The sequence below is a fragment of the Phacochoerus africanus genome, chromosome 2, assembly GCF_016906955.1.
Source record: "Phacochoerus africanus isolate WHEZ1 chromosome 2, ROS_Pafr_v1, whole genome shotgun sequence".
NCBI classification, from domain to species: Eukaryota; Metazoa; Chordata; class Mammalia; order Artiodactyla; family Suidae; genus Phacochoerus; species Phacochoerus africanus.
In genome coordinates, this window is record NC_062545.1 from 78,097,254 (window position 1) to 78,119,252 (window position 21,999).

At 38.9% G+C, this 21,999-nt stretch overlaps 1 protein-coding gene across 3 annotated transcripts in view; it reads right to left on the reverse strand.

Moving 5' to 3' along the window:
- LAMA4 (laminin subunit alpha 4) overlaps positions 1-21,999 on the reverse strand; it is a 152,234-nt gene that overhangs the window by 94,993 nt on the left and 35,242 nt on the right. For all 3 annotated transcript variants that reach the window (XM_047762940.1, XM_047762950.1, XM_047762958.1), the window contains 2 exons: positions 19,510-19,611; positions 3,338-3,462 (listed from right to left, as the gene is read on the reverse strand). In XM_047762940.1, coding sequence (XP_047618896.1) covers positions 3,338-3,462; positions 19,510-19,611 — 227 coding nt within the window. The remainder of the gene's footprint in view (positions 1-3,337; positions 3,463-19,509; positions 19,612-21,999) is intronic.

Below are 21,999 nucleotides of genomic sequence, written 5' to 3' on the forward strand. Positions count from 1 at the left end.
TAGTTAACTCAGTCAACAATAAGACCAGATCAAAGGCTAGCACTTTATAGGGTCCAAGAAAATTTGTCCTATTCTATGACTGCAAACTACCCCCCTCCCCCTTTGTGTAGCCAGTTTCCCCCTCCAAGGGATTCAGGAAGTAGAATGATTGCCACTACATAGAAAGCAGGTCTCTCAAACCCTTCTCAATTCCTCTACACTCCCCCCACATAATGATTTTTTACTTATAGGTGGTATATTTTTGCTTTTGTGTTAATTTGCAGCAGGTTTTTTAGCCCCAGAGACTGCAGCTTTCATATCTGTGAATATGCACCTAAATGCCCAGCCCATTTCCTAAGTCCCTCAATTGCTCTCTTGAACCCAGATGTACTTGCACAAGCAGAGAAAGAACATGGTGGAAATGGTAATCCTTGGTACCTATGGAAACTGTTTCTTTTTTTAAGACAGGAAGCTCATTACTCAACTGGAAGTTTCTGCTTCTTTAATTTAAGAGAGTTAAAAGTCTTCAAAAGAGCTTCTTGATGAACTGAGATACTAGGCAATCTGGCTCAAAGGTAAAAAGGTCCTTTGCTTTAGGAGTTCCGAAATACTGCTGTCATTTGATCTAAAATAAAAGTTTCTGACTACTTTATTCACTGCTGTGACCAATGACTAGTACATGATTGGCACATAAGTGCTTGACTAATATTTACTGATTTCATGGAGACAAGATTCTCAGCACACAGGAATGAGGTCTCCGAAGACTCTTACCTCAAGACACTTAATAACATGTAATTTATACAAGGAAGTTTCGCCAAATGACTAGGGCAAAAAGTACAAAAGTTGTACAACACAATGAAGAATTTGGGATGATCTTTCTAATCCATCCATTAGTTTCTAAAGAAACTGCTGCTCTAAGCTTATAAACCTGTTTTGAGCAGTTGGTGCTACAGAACATCTTTGTTTACAAGGGAGAATAAGTGAAAACTGTTATTTGAAAATTGGAGGCAAATATATTTAACCAAATAACTATACCATGGTAAGGAAGTAGCATGCTGAACATCTCATCAGATATGGTTAAGACTTGCATTTGAGAGAAGAATATTAATGAACAATTAAATAATATTCCAAGATGAAGCAAAGGGAGCTCATAAATCAGGACACACTTGAATAAAAATAATAGAACATTTAATGCTTGAGTTTTCTACCCTTATTCTCAGTACCATCCATTTTGCACACATTATTAATACCATCAGACATGAAAAATCACAAAGCAGGGCTGAGGCAGTTTAATGGTTTCTAAAGAAAGATGGGGATATAAAATATCTGACTTTTTCATGGTCAGACTCATCAGAGGATTTGAACACATCACCAGCTATCAGGTGAAATGTTAGTTAATACTGGTAAGGGAAATCTGGTTGTCCTCTCTTCTCTTGTCTCTATAAAAAAGTGTGTGTGTGGTGAGGGGTGGCATTCAGGTCTTTTAAAAGTTATTTTATATGCATTATTTAATCTTTACAACAGCTATCAGGTAAATATTAACATCTAAACCCTTAGAACAGTGCCTGACATAGGGTATGTAAAACGTGTCAGAAAAAATATAATGTGTTCAGTAAAGTCAACATCTGCATATACCTTTCTGTGTGTGGTACCAACCCAAGTGCTCCACACATGCTCTCCTAGTCCAACTTTACGAGGCAGATCCTTATATCAACTTTGATCTGCTTAGGAAAAAACTGAGATCCAGAGCAGGAATCAACAGTGAGTCAAAATCTGAATCTAGTCTCCTCAACCCCAAATCCCATGAAAAAGTAAGACCTGGGGAGAAAGGACCTTGTCTGCCATCACACAGCTATTATGTGCCAAGGCACAGATACGAATCTAGGTTCACTATTCCTTCCTCTTGTGGTATAATAAAAAACATATATTTGGTATTTGTAAAACCTACTGAATTTCTTTCTGACAGGACTGTCTTTTGTTATTCATAATAAGCTCTTTTCAACCTTTCAATTTTACTTGAGTTTATGCTAATGAGGTGACTCCTGACGGGCCCCTCAGTACCTTAAGGATGGGGGCTGGTCTGCTGGAACCCACCCAAGATTAGAGGGTTGGAACTTTCAACCCTATCCCTCCCCCAACCTCAGGGGAGGGGAGTCAAGCTGGACATGGAGTTCAATCACCAATATTTCAATCAGTCATGACTCTGTAATGAAACTTTGATAAAACTCATAAACAACAAGGTTTGGGGAGCTTCACGGTTGGTAAACATACTGATTTGCTGAGAAGGTGGTGCATCTGAAGAGCAAGTGCCAGAGGCTCGCCTCCTCCCATCGTTCCCTCCATACCTTGCCCCTGAATCTCTTCCATTTGGCTGATCCTCAATTATATTCTTTATAATAAAACTATAATTTTAAGTATTGTGCTTTCCTGAGTTGTGTGAGTCATTCTAGAGAATATCTAACCTGGAAAGGCACTGGTGGCACCCATGAATTTGTAGTTATCTGGGCAGGAATGTAACAAGCCTGGGATCCAAATTTGTGGCTGGCTTCCAAAGTGGGCCTGCGCCTTTAAACTATGGGGTCTATTCTAACTCCGGTGCTTAGTACCAGGTTTGAATAGCTTATAGGATACCCAGTTGGTGTCAGAGAACTGGAGAACTGGTTGATACTTGGAAAACCAAATACTACCACACCATTTTAATTCTATATTCTGCATTTTTAAGCCAATAAAATGGATAATCTTGACTACTGGATTTATACATACCATGTGCCTGAAAAGAATCCTATTATTTCCATTAGGATGTATGTATATTGTCTCTAACAATTTCACTCAGGTCAAAACATAGCCAGCAGTGTAAATGAGTTTTCTTGGAAAGCTTCTATGAGCTGACTGGCTTATAGCACATTTGTTTACTTGTGTTCTATTTCTGATTGAAAAGCCTATTTGGCTGGACCTGTAGGAAAATGTCTGCTCTGTGAGAGTCAGGAGAAACACTACTATCGAAAACGCTGAGTTATGTCTGTTGGCATTACTAGTTGTGACCTCCCTTAGGTCAAGGGATGGCCAAGAAAAGATGAGACTAGTCTTGCTTATAAAACCTGGGAAACTTCTCTGACTTTGTGATGTGCACAGCACCCAATACTTTGGGAACAGAGTCATCACCTACACTAAGCTAAGTGCTTAAGCTTTCTTCAAAGTATATTCAGGTTAGAGACCTTTCCTATATATTTTCCATTCTCACTGCAACATGAGATACTCAACTTTGACTGTGGAAAAACCTCAGAACCCTAGATGGGGGGAAAAAAGAAAAATAAGGGGAAAATAAGTAGAAGAGACCATCTTCCTTTAAGAGACTTACTTGGCAACATGGGGCAGGGGACAGGGGCATGGCTGGCAGAACCGAGGTGCTCCTCTGATGGAATCTCCAATATAACCATCTAGACATTTCTCACAGTGCTCTCCTGTTGTGTTCCGCTGGCAGTGCTACAAGAAGAAAGACAAGAAAATTGACAAGGACACAAAAGAAACTTTATTCACAGCAAATCTGGGAATCAAATGGATCTTCAAGCAAAGGGGATGTCGAGCTTGACAAAAACAGGGGGTGTGTGATGATGGTACTGGTCAGCACAAAGGAGCCACACTGGCCCCATCAGCACCAGCAAGTATGGACAATGGCGATGACTACTGTGTGTGCACCAGTAGCCTGGGGACTCTCTTTAGAGAGGATTATTCCTCAGTTACTCATTTCAATTCAGAATGATAATCAGATTGATCAAATTCTGGATATCCTAGAAACATCATTTATTGACTGGGAATGAATATGAAATAAAAAAAGAAATCCTCCTTGGTGAGCACCAGGGGGATCACTTTAAGAATTTATGGGCTTGGAAGAACAAAATGTGTCTGAGTAAAGCATAAATGGAGTACAAGGTAGATAAAGAATATTCTGCTAATGGGTTGGTATCTTGGATGATGATACATAAGAAATAGTAGGAGTTCCCATTGTGGCTCGGCGGTAATGAATCTGACTAGTATCCGTGAGGATGCAGGTTTGATCCCTGGCCCCAATAAGTGGATTAAGGATCTGGTGTGGCCATGAGCTGCAATGAAGGTTGCAGACATGGCTTGGATCTAGTGTTGTTGTGGTGTAGGTTGGCAGCTGCAGCTATGATTCGACCTCTAGCCTGGGAACTTCCAATATGCTAAGGGTCTGGCCCTAAAAAAACAAATAAACAAACAAACAAAAAAACAGTAAGGTGGTTTACTGTGTGATTTTTCCATTTGTGATGGGGATCACTGGAAGAAAAGCACAAGACAACTGATTCTTCTGCCTAGAATGCCTGTTTATCATTCAAAATCTGCACCAGGCCTCAGGCCTCGAGAGTTTCAGGATTCCTTCCTGACGCTCCCCTCTCTGATCCTTCCCTCCATCACCCACACTGTACCATTATCATCAGATCAGCCCTGTTTCCCCCACACTGTGTCTCTCAGCACTGCACTGCCATCAACTTGAAAGGAACAGGTACTCAGCAGCTGTATGTTGAGCTGACGGGTTAATTTCTGACCAGTCTTCTATAAAAGGTAGTGATGCTAGTCTACTGATATTTTCCTCCAACTGGACTGGACTGGATTGCAAAAGCAACTCCAGCAGCACTACAGTATTTTCATCTTTACATTCACTAGTTGCATAAAGTTTGAGTAGGCTTTTCAGTGAAAAATTTTACTATTAGAATACTATTGAAAAGACACCCTCCTGTTTGAGCAATTCCCTTAGTAACATCTATGTATAGAAACTTCAACAGAGGACTTTTTAAACAGGGCTATGTGGAGGAAGCTTGGAGAAGGCAAAATGAAGCTACTGTAAACTTAACTCTGAGCTATTTATTTTGTCTTTATGTTCTATGCTGAGGTTCAAAATAAAATATTAGTGAGGTCCTGTTCTCAACATTTTACATGAATTAGCTAATTTATTGCTCACAGTAATTCTAAGGTAAGTTACTATTTTTTCTCCATTTTACAAATGAATAGAGACATAGAAAGGTTAAGTAAGTTGCCCAGTGTCACACAGATGGTAGGTGTGTCTCAAAAGTGAGATCTGAACACAGGCAATCTGGCTACAGAGGTTAGGCTGGAAATTCCCATATTATATGGCTTCTCCGCTGTGTTGGAGAAAAGGCTCCTTTTACAAAGGAGTCATAAAATGACTGCATTAGAAAGTGTCAGATTAGAGGTGGAAGCAAGATGGTGGAGGAGTAGGATGTGGAGCTCACCTCCCACAAACACATCAAAAAAACCCCAAAAACAAAACAAACAAACAAACAAACAAAAACTATGTATTTGTAGAACAATTCACATAAGACATCCATTAAACACTGGCAGAAGACCACAAATTTCCAAAAAGGGCAAGAAACCCTCCACATAAGTGGGCAGAACAAAAGGAAAAGAAGGAGAGAGAAAAGAGAAAAAAGGAATCAGGATAGGACCAGCACTCCTGAGAGGGAGCTGTGAAAGAGGAAAGGAATCTGCACCCTGGGAGGCCGCCTAACAAGGAGATCAGCCAGGATGGGGTTGGGGCGGGGGTGTGGGGGAGGTGTGCTCAAAGCTTTGAAAAAAAGCACAGCAGCCAGTCTGAGGAGGGCAAAGCAGAGGGAGATGCACAGATGACTGGTAACTCCACCTAGCACACCACAGCTTGAGACACTGAGTGGGGGCTGGGGTCTGAGACTTAGGCTACAGAGGTCAGTTCTGGGGAGAGGACTGGGGTTGGCTTTGTGGAAAGAGACTGAGGGGGCTAGAGCAGTGGGCCATGGGCTAGGGAGCAAGGAGGGGGTCTGGGCCCACCAGGGGGTCAAGGATGCCACTGTTGGGGAATGCCAGAGAAGGAGAGGTAGGAGAGCCATAGGGACATCTTTCTCTGTGCACACGCAGTCTCTCAGGTGGCAGAGTACCTCCTGCACAGGCTATGGGAGTGGGTGCAAACTGCCACAGCCATCGTGGACTCCTGAGGTGGGCATGGTCGCCACCACTAAGGGTCCCATAACCAGGTACTACCCCAGTCACCTCAGGGGTCACTGCTGTGGAGGGCCCTGTAACCAAGCTCTGCCCATTGCTCCCACCTCCCTAGGAACACACACACTCCACTTTTGCTGCTACCAAGGGCCCCAGCTGCCACCCCCACTTCTTGTGTGGATCATTGCCACTGCCAAGGGTCCAGAAACCAGGAACACCCTGCCACCCTCACCTCACTGTGGGTCCCTGTCACTGCCAAAGGCCTAGAGACCAGGCATTGCCCATTGCCCCCACCTCCCTGGAAACATACACAGGCCATGTACCTGCACACCCCCATCAAGGGGATAATGGCCTGTGCGCACTGAAGAAAGAGCAAGCATCCAAACCAAAAGCAGCCCTCACAGCAAAAAAACTGTAAACCCTCACAAGCTACCCAGGGACACTCCCATATAGAAAAAGCCCTCCAAGAATATAGCAGATAACTGTTCCCCCTAAATTCACAAAGTAAGAAAAACATAAGTGAAATGAAGAAGCACAGGAACCATTCCCAGGTAAAAGAACGGGAGAATTCCTGTGAAGGAGCAAACAATGAAACAGACCTTTACAGTCTAAAAGACACCAAGTTCAAAACGGAGGTGATGAGAATACTGAAGGAGGTTAAGAACGGTTATCAACAGTAAAACAGATTACTTTGAAATGGAACTAGAAACTATGAGGAGGAGCCAAGAAAAGTTAGAAAATTCATTCACAAAGATGAAAGCTGAGTTAAAGGCACTGAATAGTAGAATGAATAATGCAGCGGAACTTGAAAGATCGAATAATGGAAATCACTGAATCAGGACAGCAGACAGAAAGCCAAATGAAAAAAAATATGAGAGCAATATAAGAAATCTATAGGATAATATAAAGCATGCCAATCTACACATAATGGGGATTCCAGAAGAAGAAAAAGAAGCGTATTAAAAATGTATTTGTAGAAATAATGGCTGAAAACTTTCCAAATCTAAAGAAGGGAACAGTCATATACAGGAAGCACAGAGGGCTCCAAACAAATTGAACCCAAACAGACCTATACCAAGATATATTATAATAAAAATGGCAGAAGTTAAAGATAAGGAGAGGATTCCAAAGGCAGCAAGAGAAAAACAAAGAGTTATTTATAAGGGAACCCCCATAAGTCTATCAGCTGATTTCTCCACAGAAACACTACAGGCCAGAAGAGATTGGCAAGATATATTCAAAGTTCTAAAAGGGAAAAAACTGAAGCCTAGAACAGTCTACCCAGCAGAGTATCATTTAAAATAGAAGGATTGGAGTTCCCGTCGTGGCTCAGTGGTTAATGAATTCAACTAAGAACCATGAGGTTGTGGGTTCAATCCCTGGCCTTGCTCACTGGGTTAAGGATCCAGCGTTGCCATGAGCTGTGGTGTAGGTTGCAGACACGGCTCAGATCCTGCGTTGCTGTGGCTCCAGTTTAGGCCTGGCAGCTACAGCTCCGATTAGACCCCTAGGCTGGGAACCTCCATCCGCCGTGGATGCGGCCCTAGAAAAGGCAAAAAGACAAAAAAAAAAAAAGAAGGAGAAATAAAGAAACTTGCAGACAAATAATAACTAAAAGAATACAGCAACACTAAATCTATCCCCAAAGAAATAGTGAAAGTCTTCTCTAAACAGGAAAAGAAGTAAGAAGATATAGGATGGAGGAAATCACAACTGGAAAGTAATCACTTAAATAAGCCAGTATACAGATAAAAAAAAAAAAACTTATTTGTGAAAGCAATGATAAACACAAGGTATAACCAAAGGATAAATACGAAAGGACATCAAAATTATAAAATGTGGGGAAGGAGAGTTTGAAAATCTAGACTTTTTTTTTTAGAATATGTTTTAGACTATATGACTATTAGTTTAAAGGAAGCAGATATAGGAAGGGGTTAATATACTTGAAAAACAGGGAAACCACAGATCAAAAACAAAAAAGATTTATTAAGACTAAAAATAAGAGGACCCAAGCATAAAATAAAAGGAAATCATCCAAAAGGAAAAAAGGAAAAACGGAATAAGCTGGAAAACATTTAAAATGGCAATAAATGCATGTTTATCAATAATTACCTTAAAAGTCAATGGATCTGAATGCTCCAATTAAAAGAACAGAGTGGCAGACTGGATTAAAAAAACAAGGGCCTACAATATGCTGCCTAACAAAGGCCATCGTAGGGCAAAGGACACATATAAATTGAAAGTGAGAAGATGGAAGATGATATTTCATGTGAATGGAAATGACAGGAAAGTGGGAGTTGCAATACTCATGTCAGATAAAATAGATTTTAAAACAAAGACCATAAAGAAAGATTAAAAAAAGACACTATTTAATGATAAAAGGATCTATTCAAGAAGGGAATATTACACTCATCAATACATATGCCCCTAAACACAGGAGCCCCCAAATACATACGACAAATACTAACACATATAAAGGAGAAATTGATAGGAATGCAATAAAGTAAAGACTTTAACAACCCACTCATCAATGGACAGAGCCAACAGACAGAAAATCGACAAGGCAACAGAAATTCTAAATGATACAACAGAACAGTTAGACTTAACTAATATTTTCAGGACATTATATCCAAAAAACCCAAAATATACATTCTTTCCATGCACATGGAATATTCCTAAGATTGACCACATACTGGGACACAAAACTAACCTCAACCAATTTAAAAGTATAGAAATTATTTCAAGCATCTCTGACAACAATGGCATGAAACTAGAAATCAACCACAGGAAGAGAAATGAGAAAAAAAATGACTACATGAAGACCAAAAAACATGCTACTAAAAAACCAACAGGTCAACAAGGAAATCAAAAAGGAAATTAAGAAATACCTTTTGACTAATGACAATGAAAACACAACCATACAAAATCTATAGGATGCTGCAAAAAGGTAGTCTTAGAGGGAAGTTCAGAGCAATACAGGCCTGCCTCAAAAACAAGAAAATCTCAAATAAACAACCTAACCTACCACCTGAAACAGTTAGAAAAAGAAGGACAAACAAAACCTAAAGTCAGCAGGAGGAGGGAAATCATAAAGAGGAAATCTATAAAAAAGAGATTAAAAAAAATACAAAAAAAAACCAACAGAAAAAAATAGCAAAAACAATAGAAAGAAAACAATAAAAAACAATAGAAAGAAAATTAAAAAACAATAGAAAAAAAATAAAAAATCAACAAAACCAAGAACTGGTTCTTCTGGGGGGGTGGGGGGAGAACTGGTTCTTTAAAAGGATAAACAAAATTGACAAGCCTCTGGCCAGACTCACCATGAAGAATACATAGGGAACCCAAATAAACAAAATAAGAAATGAAAAAGGATAAGTCTCAACTGATATTTCAGAAATACAAAAAAAGTAAGAGAATACTATGAACAATTATATGCCAACAAATTTGACAACCTAGAAGAAATGAACAACTTTCTTAAAACATACAGCCCACCGAAACTGAATCAAGAAGAAACAGATCATTTGAACAAACCAATCACTAGAAATAATATTGAAGATGCAATTAAAAAAACTCCCTAGAAATGAAAGTCCAAGACCAGATAGCTTCACAGGTGAATTCTACCAAACATATCAAGAACTTACACCAGTCTTTCTTAAACTCTTCCAAAAGATTGAAGAAGGAACACTCCCAAAGACATTCTATGAAGCCACAGTCACCCTAATACCAAAACCAGACAAAGACCTACCAAAAAAGAAAATTATAGGACAATATCTTTGATGAATATAGATGCAAAATTTCTCAAAATTTTAGCCAACCAAATCCAAAAACACATAAATAAGATCATACACCATGACTGAGTGGGATTCATCCCAACCAAGCTCACAAGGATCATTCAACATATGCAAATCAATCAATGTAATACAGTATTTTAACAAAAGTAAAAAACCACATGATCATTAGATGCAGAAAAAGCATTTGACAAAATTTAACATGCATTCATGATTAAAAACACTTACCAAAGTGGGTATAGAAGGAACATATCTTAGTATAATAATAGCCATTTACAACAAACCCATAGCCAATATAATACTCAACAGAAAAAAGCTGAAAGCCTTCCTGCTAAAATCTGGAACAAGACAAAGATGCCTAGTCTTACCACTTTTATTCAACATAGTATTGGAAGTCTTAGCCCCAGCAATTAGACAAACAGAAGAAAAGGTATCCAAATTGGAAGAGAAGAGTTAAAACTGTCACTGTATGCAGATGACATGATACTATATATGGAAATCCCTAAGGACTTCACACAAAAACTACTTGAACTGACCAATGAACTCAGCAAAGTAGCAGGATACAAGATTAACAATCATAAATCAGATGCATTTCTGAATACTAACAATGATATATTAGAAAATAAATATTTAAAAATACCTTTTAAAATTTCACCAAATATATATATACACATACCTAGGAATAAGCCTTACCAAGGAGGTGAAAGACTTATATGCTGAGAACTATAAAACATTAATAAAGGAAATTAAAGAGGATTCAGAAAAGAAATGGAAAGATATCCCATGCTCCTGCATTGGAAGAATTAATATTGTTAAAATGTTAATACCCAAAGCAATCTACAGATTTAATGGGATTCCTATCAAATTACCCATGACATTTTTCACAGAACTAGAAAAAATAATCCAAAAATTTATATGGAACCATAAAAGATCCAGAATTGCCAAAGCAATCCTGAGGAGGGTAGAGAACAAAACAGGAAGCATAACTCTCCCAGACTTCAGAAAATATTACAAAGCTACAGTAATCAGGGCAGTGTGGTACTGGCACAAAAACAGATATACGGATCAATGGGATGGAACAGAGAACCCAGAAATAAACACAGACTCCTAAGGTCAATTAATCTTTGACAAAGGGGGCAAGAATACAAAATGGGAAAAAGTCACCTCTGCAAGTGGTGCTGGAAAAACTGGACAGCTGCATGTAAATCAATGAAACTAGAACACACCTTCACACCATGCACAAAAATAAACTCAAAATGGCTTAAGGCTTAAACATAAGACTTGACACCATAAAATGCCTAGAAGAGAACATAGGCAAAACATTCTGACATAAACCTTATAAATGTTTTCTTAGGTCAGTCTCCCAAGACAATAGAAATAAAACAAAAATAAACAAATAGGACCTAATCATACCTACAAGCTTTTGCACAGCAAAGGAAACCATAAAAAAAAAAAAATGAAAAGACAACCAAGGGAATGAGAGAAAAAGAGTTGAAAATGATGCAACTGACAAAGGCTTAATTTCCAAAAATATACAAACAACTCATACAACTCAACAACAAAAAACAAATAACCAAATTGAAAAATGGGCAGAAGACCTAAACAGACATTTCTCCAAAGAAGAAATATGGATGATCAGTAGACACATGAAAAGATGCTAAACATCACTAATTATGAGGTACCAACTCATACTGGTCAGAATGGCCATCATTAATAAATCTACAAATAAAAAATGCTGAAGAGGGTCTGGAGAAAAGGGAACCCTCCTGCACTGTTGCTGGGAATGTAAATTGGTACAACCACGATGGAAAAACGGATGGAGGTACCTTAGAAAACTAAATATAGTATTACCTATGATCCAGCAATCCAACTCCTGGGCATATATCTAGACAAAACTTCAATTCAAAAAAGATACATGCATCCCTATGTTCACTGAAGCACTATTCAAATAACTAATACATGGAAACAACCCAAATGTCCATCTACAGATGAATGGATTAAGAAGATGTGCTACATATATATAATGTAAACTACTCAGCCATAAAAAAGAATGAAAAAATGCCATCTGTAGCAACATGTTGCAATTAGAGATTCTCACACTAAGTGAAGGCAGAAAGAGAAACACAAATACCATATGATATCACTTCTATGGGGAATCTAAAATATGGCACAAATAACTTATCTACAAAACAGAAGCAGATTCACAAACTTAGAGAATAGACTTGTGGTTGCCAAGTCGGGTTAGTAGATGCAAACTATTACATTTAGAATGGATAAGCAATGAGGTTCAACTGTATAGCACAAGGAACTATATCCAATATCTTGGGATAGACCATGATGGAAGATAATACAAGCAAACATATATATATATATATATATATATAATATATATATAAATGACTGAGTCACCTTGCTGTACAGCAGAAATTAGTACAACACTGTAAATCAACTATAATTTAATAAGAAAAAAGAAGTGTCAGACTATTTTACTAACAGTTTAAGCTTCAAATCAAGTACAACATACTAGGCAAAAGGGAGGAATTCTGATGCGGGCCAAAGCTATCATGACTAAATACTCTTTGGGCATTTGATCAGTCATTAGATGTGGACAATCTTTGGCCCCTCATTAGAATTATGTTAGCAGAATAGAACTAAGAGGCTAGCTCAGACCACCCTGACAGATAAATGAGAAACTGAAAAATAAAACATGATGTGCAGACAACAGGATGTTTACATATTTTCCTCACAGTTCTTAATGCTCTGTCAAATGCTAAGTCAGCTTTCAGTAAATATTTTTTGAGGAAAAAAATGAAGGAAAAAGTGGGAAAGGGAAAATTAGTGTCTAGAGCAAGTAAAGGAAATTAACATGCACCCAAAGCTAGCTCAAAATTGGTGGCAGTCTCTCATCCCAGGGAAAACCAATAAGCCTTGCCCAACTACCAGGAATCTAAGCCATAAGCAATCTGGCAGTGCTACTCTAGACTGGGGTCAACTTGTCTGAGTTCTTGCTGGGCAGATAAAAACCCACCTGTACAGAAGAAAACAGGTCTATTGTAAGATGTCAGATCATTCTTCCTGCCTGAAGGTCCTACTAAGCAGCAAAGTGATTTAATTCCAAATTCTGCCACCTTTTGGCTCAATGGATGCTTTGAATTCCTAGTCCAGGCTCTACTTCTGCCATGGCAGCTACAGGGAGCAATTACCTTCAAGGGTAAAGCCACCAAATCATTATGACCTTTAAATGCACAGAGTGTAAACACTGACTCATCATCTGCTTTCTTTAAATTCCCTAAAAGGCAACTGATGCACATTCTGGGAGATTGGCAGGGATAGTGCTGGCAGCAGGGACAGAGTTCCCTAGCTCCTTCACTTTCTAGCTGGTCAACTGTGAACAAGTCACTTGACCTTTCTGAGTCTCTATTCTCTTTAAAACAAGGCTCTACTATGTAAGATTTCTTCTAGCTCTGCAAATCTTTTACTCTGAGATTGCAAATACCCTTTACCTTCATTGTTCTACCATTTAAAAACATAAAAGAAAAATGACAACAACAAATAAATAAGCTGTTGCTGGGGTAGGAAGAAGAATTTATTTTTTAATAAAACTGACCCCACTGAAAAATGAAAAAAATCATTCTGAATCTTTGGTTGGTGGTTAAGAAAGCTACATCTAGACAACTGACTGCAGATAAGTGTTAGGAATGACATTTGGGCACCAGCTGTGTCTCCTTCACATGAGAGATGGAGTCTCTGGATGACTGGGCACCAGCCTATCATGGGAAGAAAGCCTTGAAAGGATCAGGTCAGCCTTTGTGTGACTGGTCACAATTTATGCATGACTCCAGTCTATCTAGACCTGTAGTTCTCAAAATATGACCAGGGAGGTCAAAACTATTCTCATAATAATACTAAGGTTTTATTTATCTTTTGTACTCTCATTTCTCATGTGGGTAAGGTGGGGTTTTCCTGAGGTCATGTGACATGGAGATAACACCACAGATTGATGCAGGAGCACATATGAGATCCAGCTGCCTTCTATTAAGCCAGATATTAAACATATCTTCAATTTGTAAAATATGTCTATATTTTATAAAAACATACCATTAATGTTAAGATGCAATGTTTTATTGTTCTTTTAAAATAAATTAACAAGAAAATATTGTTAAAATATTTCAGTTTTAAATTTCAAATGTAGTAAATGTAGACAGGCATAATCCACATAAACAAAAGCTTGGTGGCACCCTGAGTGATTCTTATGAGTGAGTATAAAGGGCTCAAGAGACAAAAAAGTTTGAGAACCACTGTCTCTGTCTGGATCAGAGCTTCTCAGACCCCAGTGTGCACAGAATGCTCTGGAAATCTTGTGAAAATGCAGATTCTGACTCATGGTGCTGGGGGAGGGCTTGGGTTTATGCATTTCTGACAAGCTCCCAAATATCACCAGTGCTTCTGGTCTAGACTATACTTAAGAAGTAAGGATCTAGATGGAAACACCTTGTGTAGGTAGCACTGTTTGCTAGTTAGTCAGCACTGGGCCCAAGCCTGAGTTTCCAGTATAACAAGACAGTGAATTTCACTGCAGTAAAGGGGACCTCAGTGTCTCAAATTATAATATTAGATGTTTTTTCTTTTAAGTTAGTTTGTTATTCATTCACTTAACAAACCTGGATTAAGCTCATATCATGGTAGACAATGAATTGTGATGGTTACTAAGATGAAGACCTAGTTTCTGCCTCTGAGTAACTCACTGTGAGTAACTTGTGAAGGAAACAGAGGTAAACTGAAAAATAGTGTTCTAGGTGCTATGACTATGGTGTGCATGAAGTACATACCTGCCATGGGGACAGAGGAGGGAAAGAGTCTAGCTCTTCCTGAGAAAGTGGGAGAAGACTTAATGGAGGTGGTGGCATTTGAACAACACCTTGAAGAAAAGCAAGAAATCTAAGAACTTTTTCATCACCACAGACAGAAACCTGTACCTATTAGCAGTCCCCCTCTCTCCTCTCTTCCCCCCAGGCCCTGCCAACCACTAACTTCCTTTCTTTCTCTATAGATTTACCTACTCTGGACACTTCATATAAATAGGTTGTAGAATTAAAAAAAAAAAAAAAGCAAGAAATCCTAGCCAGAGAACAGGGAAATTCCAGTTCAGACCCAAGAGTGTGAAAGTATAGAGTCAGTTTAGATGGCAGTGAGAAGCTCAGTAGGGCTGAAGTAGAAATCCTTGATTTCTCCAGATTTTAGAAAGGAGGATTCCTAGATTAGGTTGTGTTTTTGAAAGATGACTCCATTGCCGGTGAGTGAGAGAGATTAGGGGAGGGAGAGCCTGGGCAGGGCATAATGAGTAGTTGGGAAGCCGCAGTAGTGGTCAGGAGAGATGCTGTGGGTGTGAATTAAGGCAGTGAGATGGCATGGAAGAAAGGAGGCTGTCTCCTAGGCTGAATTGGCAGGATTTGGTGTCCAGTTGAAGGCTGGTGAAGAAAAAAAGGGAGCTAATGAAGCATGAAGAATCTGAGACATCTAAGCACAGGCAATTGGGAGAATGTTGCTGTTCATCAACAGAGGAGGAGCATGTTGAGAAAAGAAGGACAAAGAATATATAGAGAACTTATTATCTGCATTTAGTTCCCTTCATATTCTTAAACTAGAGGGACAAAGCAGGGGGACTCCTCTGAGCTATCCATCCTTAGAATCCTTTGTACATGTAACTTATGACTTTATTTCAAAACTTTAGCTGGCATGGAACCAAATCCATCACTATTAGCAAAATTTGGGTTTTTCCAAGTTTGCAACAGATTGGAAAATTGTCAAAATTTTAATGTAAAACTGAATAATGCACTTGATTTAGATACCAATTTTACAGTTGCAAGTAAAACAGGAAAAGTAATTCCATTATTACTCAATTTCTTCTTGTTCTTGGACACCAAATGAGGGTGTTGGTATAGCAATCACACATGCTTAGTCTTAAAGAGACTTACAATGGTTGGTTTCAGCATTACAAACATAATAAAGGAGAGGTTGAAAATCATGAGAAAAATGCTACTGCCTGCAGAAATTAGAGATGTACTATCTTTGCTCTCCTGAATGAGGTTTTGATTAGGCTGTGAGAGAAATAAAAACATTCATTAGCCTTCAATATATTGAATTACATCCCTTTCTTCATTGTGCTTAGGGTGGGGAAGAAGTCCAACTGAATATCAATATCTTTTTAATTATAAAATTACTATGGGCTGTTGTAAAACATTTGGGCAGGTACACTGTAAAATGAAAAGAAGAAAATAAAAATCCATCCATGTTTCCACCAGCCAGATGTGAATACTTAAAAGCTTGACAGTTTTCTCTTTGGATTTTAATTACAGTTTTGCAGTTCTTTTAGTGGTTTCAATCTGAATATTTTCATTAAGATTTAATTTTTTTTCCTGAAATGCTGGCATCAACCCTGAAATCTTTTAATATTTTTCTTTTATTGTCACTGAGCAGATGAAGGTTTCTGCATATGCTTCTGAAGCTCCTATGGTCCTCACATCTTGAACTTTCATTACATTAGTCATGTCCACAAGCATTTTCAAGTACATGTTCTGTCCCTACAGCCCTCCAACTCCCACAGTGGAAGCCACTTAACACAGATCCTACAATAGTACTGGGCACATAGGTGGAACTCAAAAAATGCATGTTTATTAAATGGATAAATGAAATTAATGGATAAACCAATTCTTAATCAAAAGAAACCTGAGAAGCCCTGTGCTAGAAGCAGACTTCAAGACATATTTTTTCAAGACACAGAAAAATGCCCAAAGCTTGGTCATTGGGCTCCAAGCTTTCTCCCAGTGACAACGCACCAGTTCTTTAGCTGGTAACTGGCCTTAATCATGGCCTCTTCTTGGTTCTTTGTGCCTAGTGTCTGGATCCGGGATAAAATATCAGTGACCAGACATTCGTATCACCAGCCATCTGTCTATCTCTGTTTTTACCCCTTAATTCCTTTCTCATGCCTCCTTTGGGAGCTTTCCTAGAGTCTGCCATGTGCACTGGCATGGCCTGGCCTTTAATGCTCTGCCTAGCTCACTCCACTGAGAATCCTGTCCAACGCACCCTAGCTCTAATAAGACACAAGGTGGCCCTTTGGGAAAACAACCAATACATATTGGACATTAGTTAAACCACTTTTCACTTAGCCATCTTTCTGCACTGGAAGAGCTGGCATTTTTCTTGTGAAGAAATCTCAGATTTTTAGGTATGTCCAACATGGTAGCATAATTTTTGTCTATTCTCTATATTTTATTGTCAAATGGCTTAGTTCCTTAAAATCAGTCTGTAAAACATAAAGTCAAGTTGAAATTGAACATGGGAATGGAAGAAGAATTAGAAACAGCTGGGGGAAAATAAGACATAGGCATGACAAACCTTCAAAGTAAAAGTAAAATAAAACAAAAAGAAATAAAAGAAGGCCATTTATTTTTGGTTGCTTATGGAAGATGGAAGAAATGAGTTAGGCCAGGCAAACTGTAAGAACTGATTGAAACACTGATGCCCATAGTGAGTGGCAAGGAAATGTCCATGTGGAGTCCCTGTGTCTTCTCTGGCTCTCTGAGAGCTGTGAATGAGCTGGGGCCATGGGACAGGAGCTGAAAACAAAGTGGGCCAGAATAGGGACGTCAAAGGCACCAGAAAAATATTTTATTTCAGTGTGACACCACAGACAACCTATTTGCCAAACTAAGTAACAAAACAGCCTTTATTATTGGCAAGCCTCTTTCGCTCCCTCACTTACATTTAACCAAATACAAATTTCACCTTTTTTTGGTCTTTCTAAATTAAATTTATAGGAATATATCTATAGTTTAGCTCTTGGGGATAAGACTATGGGTGATTTTCACTTTGAATTCATGTATAGTATATATATGCATTATTGTTATTTTTACTTTGAGCATGTATTACTTTAATCGGGGAAAAACCATTATTTCCCTCTGGATAGGGTGAAGTAGGGGGACCACTCAGAATAAGTAAGATGTCTGTTTCTTTTCTTTTTGTTTAATATTCTATCTTGGAACAAAGTAATTGTAGGAAGATCGGGTGTTCATATAAATACTTACACCCTAGCCCAACCCTAAAATTTTATTAGAATCTTGTATGCATGCCCCAGGAACTATGAAGGAATCATGCTATGACTGGCCTCTTAAGAAGCTCAAGTCCAGGTCAAAGATAAAACCATGACAGCTACTATTCTGACAAGGTCACTGTAAAGAAGAGTGGCTTATGTCATAGTTCTCCATAGGCACAAGCAGGAGGGACCTTTTTTTCCTTCAATTTATTTCATATGCCATATGCCATCTTAGTGACTGACCAGTCCCTATTGCCTTATATTTAAATAAACCAGGTAACAAAGAGGCTTTAATTGGTCAAATTATCAGAGATGTACATTACTAGTTCAAGTGCATCCATGGAATTTTCTTTTCAAATGTCACTGGGATTAAAATAACAGGAAACCGGAGATGGAAGCATTAGAAAGGGGTAGACTTTGGCAGCTGCGGGTGCCTACACTGCTACAGAGGATATCCTGGATGTAACAGTTATTTAAGAAGATGGAGAAAGGGGGAAAACAGAAATGCCAGGACTAAACAAACACTATAAAGAGTTAGCAATGTTTAGTGTTCCCCACTTAATTCTCTCTGCTCCTAGAAAACTGGCAACTGGTTTGAAATAAATGAAAACATTCTACTTTTCATCTTAAGGTAATGCAAGAGTAAAATAACACCTTCATGTGTACACCGTGAAGATCACTTATAATCAAAATTATCTGCTTAATATGGAGAATTATGCTAATTTAAGGTAGATAGGTATATTTAATTAAGTATTCTTGCAGCTTTTGCAAAAATACTCCTGCAGTTTTGGGAAGTCTTTTGCTTGTAGGAACTAGAATAATCTACTTCTCCTGCTGTGTTGTATGACTCGTGAAGGAAAACATGATCTTAGGGCATAAGTCTTTAAAAATGCCTCCTATGACTTCTACTGAAGTCACTTCTGGTAAATACTTCAATCCCCATTTTCACTAGGTTGTCAGTCCCTTCAGTGAAAATTGGAAATATGTAGCAAGTACTTTTTTTTGCTAAAAGGCTTCTCAGTCTTCTTCATAAATCTCTATCATGTTTCATGTTTCCCTGAAGAACAGTCTATTGGAGAATTTATCCCTGTTAAGGAAAAAAGTCTTCGGGGGCTTGAAAACAGAGTTATAAAGACCACAATGCCAAAGCTTTCATTTTTCTTAGGTACTTGGTTCAAACCTGTATTATTTGAGACAAATTTTGATCTATAGACCTGACTATCTTAAGTTGTAAAAATAGGCTATGAAACAACTGTTTTACTCTCTGGGTTATGTGGAGAGAAGCCAAACATATGGCAAACTATACCATTACAGGGGAATCTGGATAGATGATTTCCTCCTCTGCGTATTATTTTCAAGCCCATCACCGATGAGAGCAGGAAACCAGCTGCCGAGGGCGGTGAGGCAGTGACCGCAAGGGACACGTGCACATTCAGATATACACCTTGGCGGCCACTTAAAATCTCAAGCAGTTTATATGCGGTGTTTTGCAGGAAAAGGTGAATGGTAAAAAGAAAGCTTGATTAGCAGTTTGCTCCTAGGTAGCGCCAAGGTCCACGAAGAATATTTTATCCCCTCTCAAGGTGCAAAGGTTCAGTGAAACGTGAAAAGGGATAGATGGCCCCTGCTTACCACACAGAGTCCAGAGCCATCCAAGCACTCGTTGGAATTACCATTACAGTCACAGGGCAAACATTCTCCCGACTGGGTGAGAAAGAATCCGGCACCGCATTTCTGAAACAGACAAAACAAAAGCATTTTCATGATCAGAAGGACCAATTTTGGCCAAAATCTGAGAAAAGTAATAGGTGCTGATTAGTAAACCAGCCAACTATTTCTTTACAGAACATACTAAAGTGACCTATTTAAACTACCATTCAGCGATGGCTATCCAGTTTTCTCAGGTACTTATCTTTTTTGACCTCGCTCAGCACGAAAGGACCCAATCCCAGGTGAGAACAAATGGCGCCCAAATCTCGCGATGCCCTGCCGTCCGCCTACCCCGCCCTGCTACTGCCTCTTGTCGGAGCCGGTGCCACGTGAACGTGTTGGGACAGCTGGAGCCGAGTTGACACCGTTGGTCATTATGAAGAAGAATAAGAAAATCTTAGGTAACAGTAAAGGGGGAAGAAATCTCCTGATTCCTTCCAATGCGAGACAATACACACACCAAACCAAACCACGATGTTTAGTCAGGATGAGGCGCTGCGCCACACTCTGTGAATAAAGACCTAGGGTTTGGAAATCATTGGCTGGGGCAGGACAACTTAGAGATATGTCTTTCATAAACTTGAACTCTTAAAAAATTATTTCAAATCCAAAAATTTTAAAGGGAGGGGTAAGGAGATTAATGAGACTCCACACTTGTCAGGTCCTGTGTGAGTGCTGTTCCTATACTTCGTTTTTCCTCATAACTGAGACACACATTATTTTCCTTCATTCTAGTGGTGCGATCATTAAACCCAGAGGTGCTGTGGGTTGTGGTTATGTTACACTGGCTTGCACTTGCCCTATGCAAATGTCACTCGTGCTCCATCTGAGAAACTGAGATTGTTCCCGGTTTATGCCATGGGGCTTATACAGCTAGGTATTTTATGTTTCTTTGGAATGTTGCAATGCTGCGAGGCAGAAATGCGGTCATAGGCCTGGAAGTCCACTCCTTACCTATCAGACAGATTTACATCTAAAGAATTCCAGGCAGATAAGAGTCTGGGTTGCTTCCACAAAGTTACAGAGTAGGTTTCACATCGCCCCCACCCCCTACTGCCCAATTGACTCATTGTAGTTTGTACTATCTTGGCTACCAGGAAACTTTTCATTGTGTCTGGCTGAAGTACTTCAGACTGTTATGCAAACCCATTTCCTCTTTCTTTCTTTCTCCACAAAGAATCACTAGGCATTATTCTCAGTATAAAAACACTACAGTCCTAAAACTGAAATTTTAAGCGTTTCTTTTGGAGGGAGTAATGACATTTGCCTATGAAGAAAAGGCAAAGAAATTCCATCTTTCTAAGTGAGGAGAAAATAAGAGAGGGGACCAATTTATAACGAAGACTTTGTAGTTGATGGTAAGCCTTTTTCTGTTTCTACTACGAAACAAAAAAGAGGGAAACATGCTAAAACTGCAGTAGGAAGCATTTAATTCAGACCACCTATTTTCATGTCTTTGACTTGTATTTCAAAATATAAAAAAATACATCTTTTCATTGTGATGCAGTACACAGAAAAAAGAATTCACAGAAACCAAAAAAAAACCCCTCACATAACAGTAATTAATCTTACTGTGTGTCATTTACTTTAAACTTCTCTATTCTATATTATTTAAAAATAATATCCTGGTCCTAAGACAAAACACTGATTTAAGACCTGTGAATATGTTTCATCCTGCAGTTTGACAATTAGGGAGGTTTTATTTATAAGAGGAGAGGATCTGAGTTGGGAGGGACTTTGTAATTAATTACCTCAGGAGCCTCCAAACCAGTGGTTTCTGAGTCCACTAACTAACCAAATTACAGACAGCTGATTTGGGGAGCTTATGATTCAGTACTTCTTTTTTTTTTTTTTGTCTTTTTGCTATTTCTTGGGCTGCTCCCACGGCATATGGAGATTCCCAGGCCAGGGGTCCAATCCGAGCTGCAGCCACCGGCCTACACCAGAGCCACAGCAACACAGGATCCGAGCCACGTCTGCAACCTACACCACAGCTCACAGCAACGCCGGATCGTTAACCCACTGAGCAAGGGCAGGGACCGAACCCACAACCTCATGGTTCCTAGTCGGATTCGTTAACCACTGCGCCATGACGGGAACTCCTGATTCAGTACTTCTGATGGTGAAGCCAAAGAATCTACATTTTTAATAAAACAAATACTGTATTTTAAAAATGATTTTAATTAACTCTCCCCTCCAGCCTTGTTGAAATATAATTGACATATAACGTTGTATAAGTTTCAGGGGTACAACATATTGATTTGATACACATGTCTATTGCCTACATATTGCAAAATGATTACCACCATAGCATTAGCCAACATCTCCATCATGTCACATAATTACTTTTTTTTTGTGGTGAGAACATGTAAGATTTATTTACTCTCCTAGCAACTCTCAAATGTATAAATA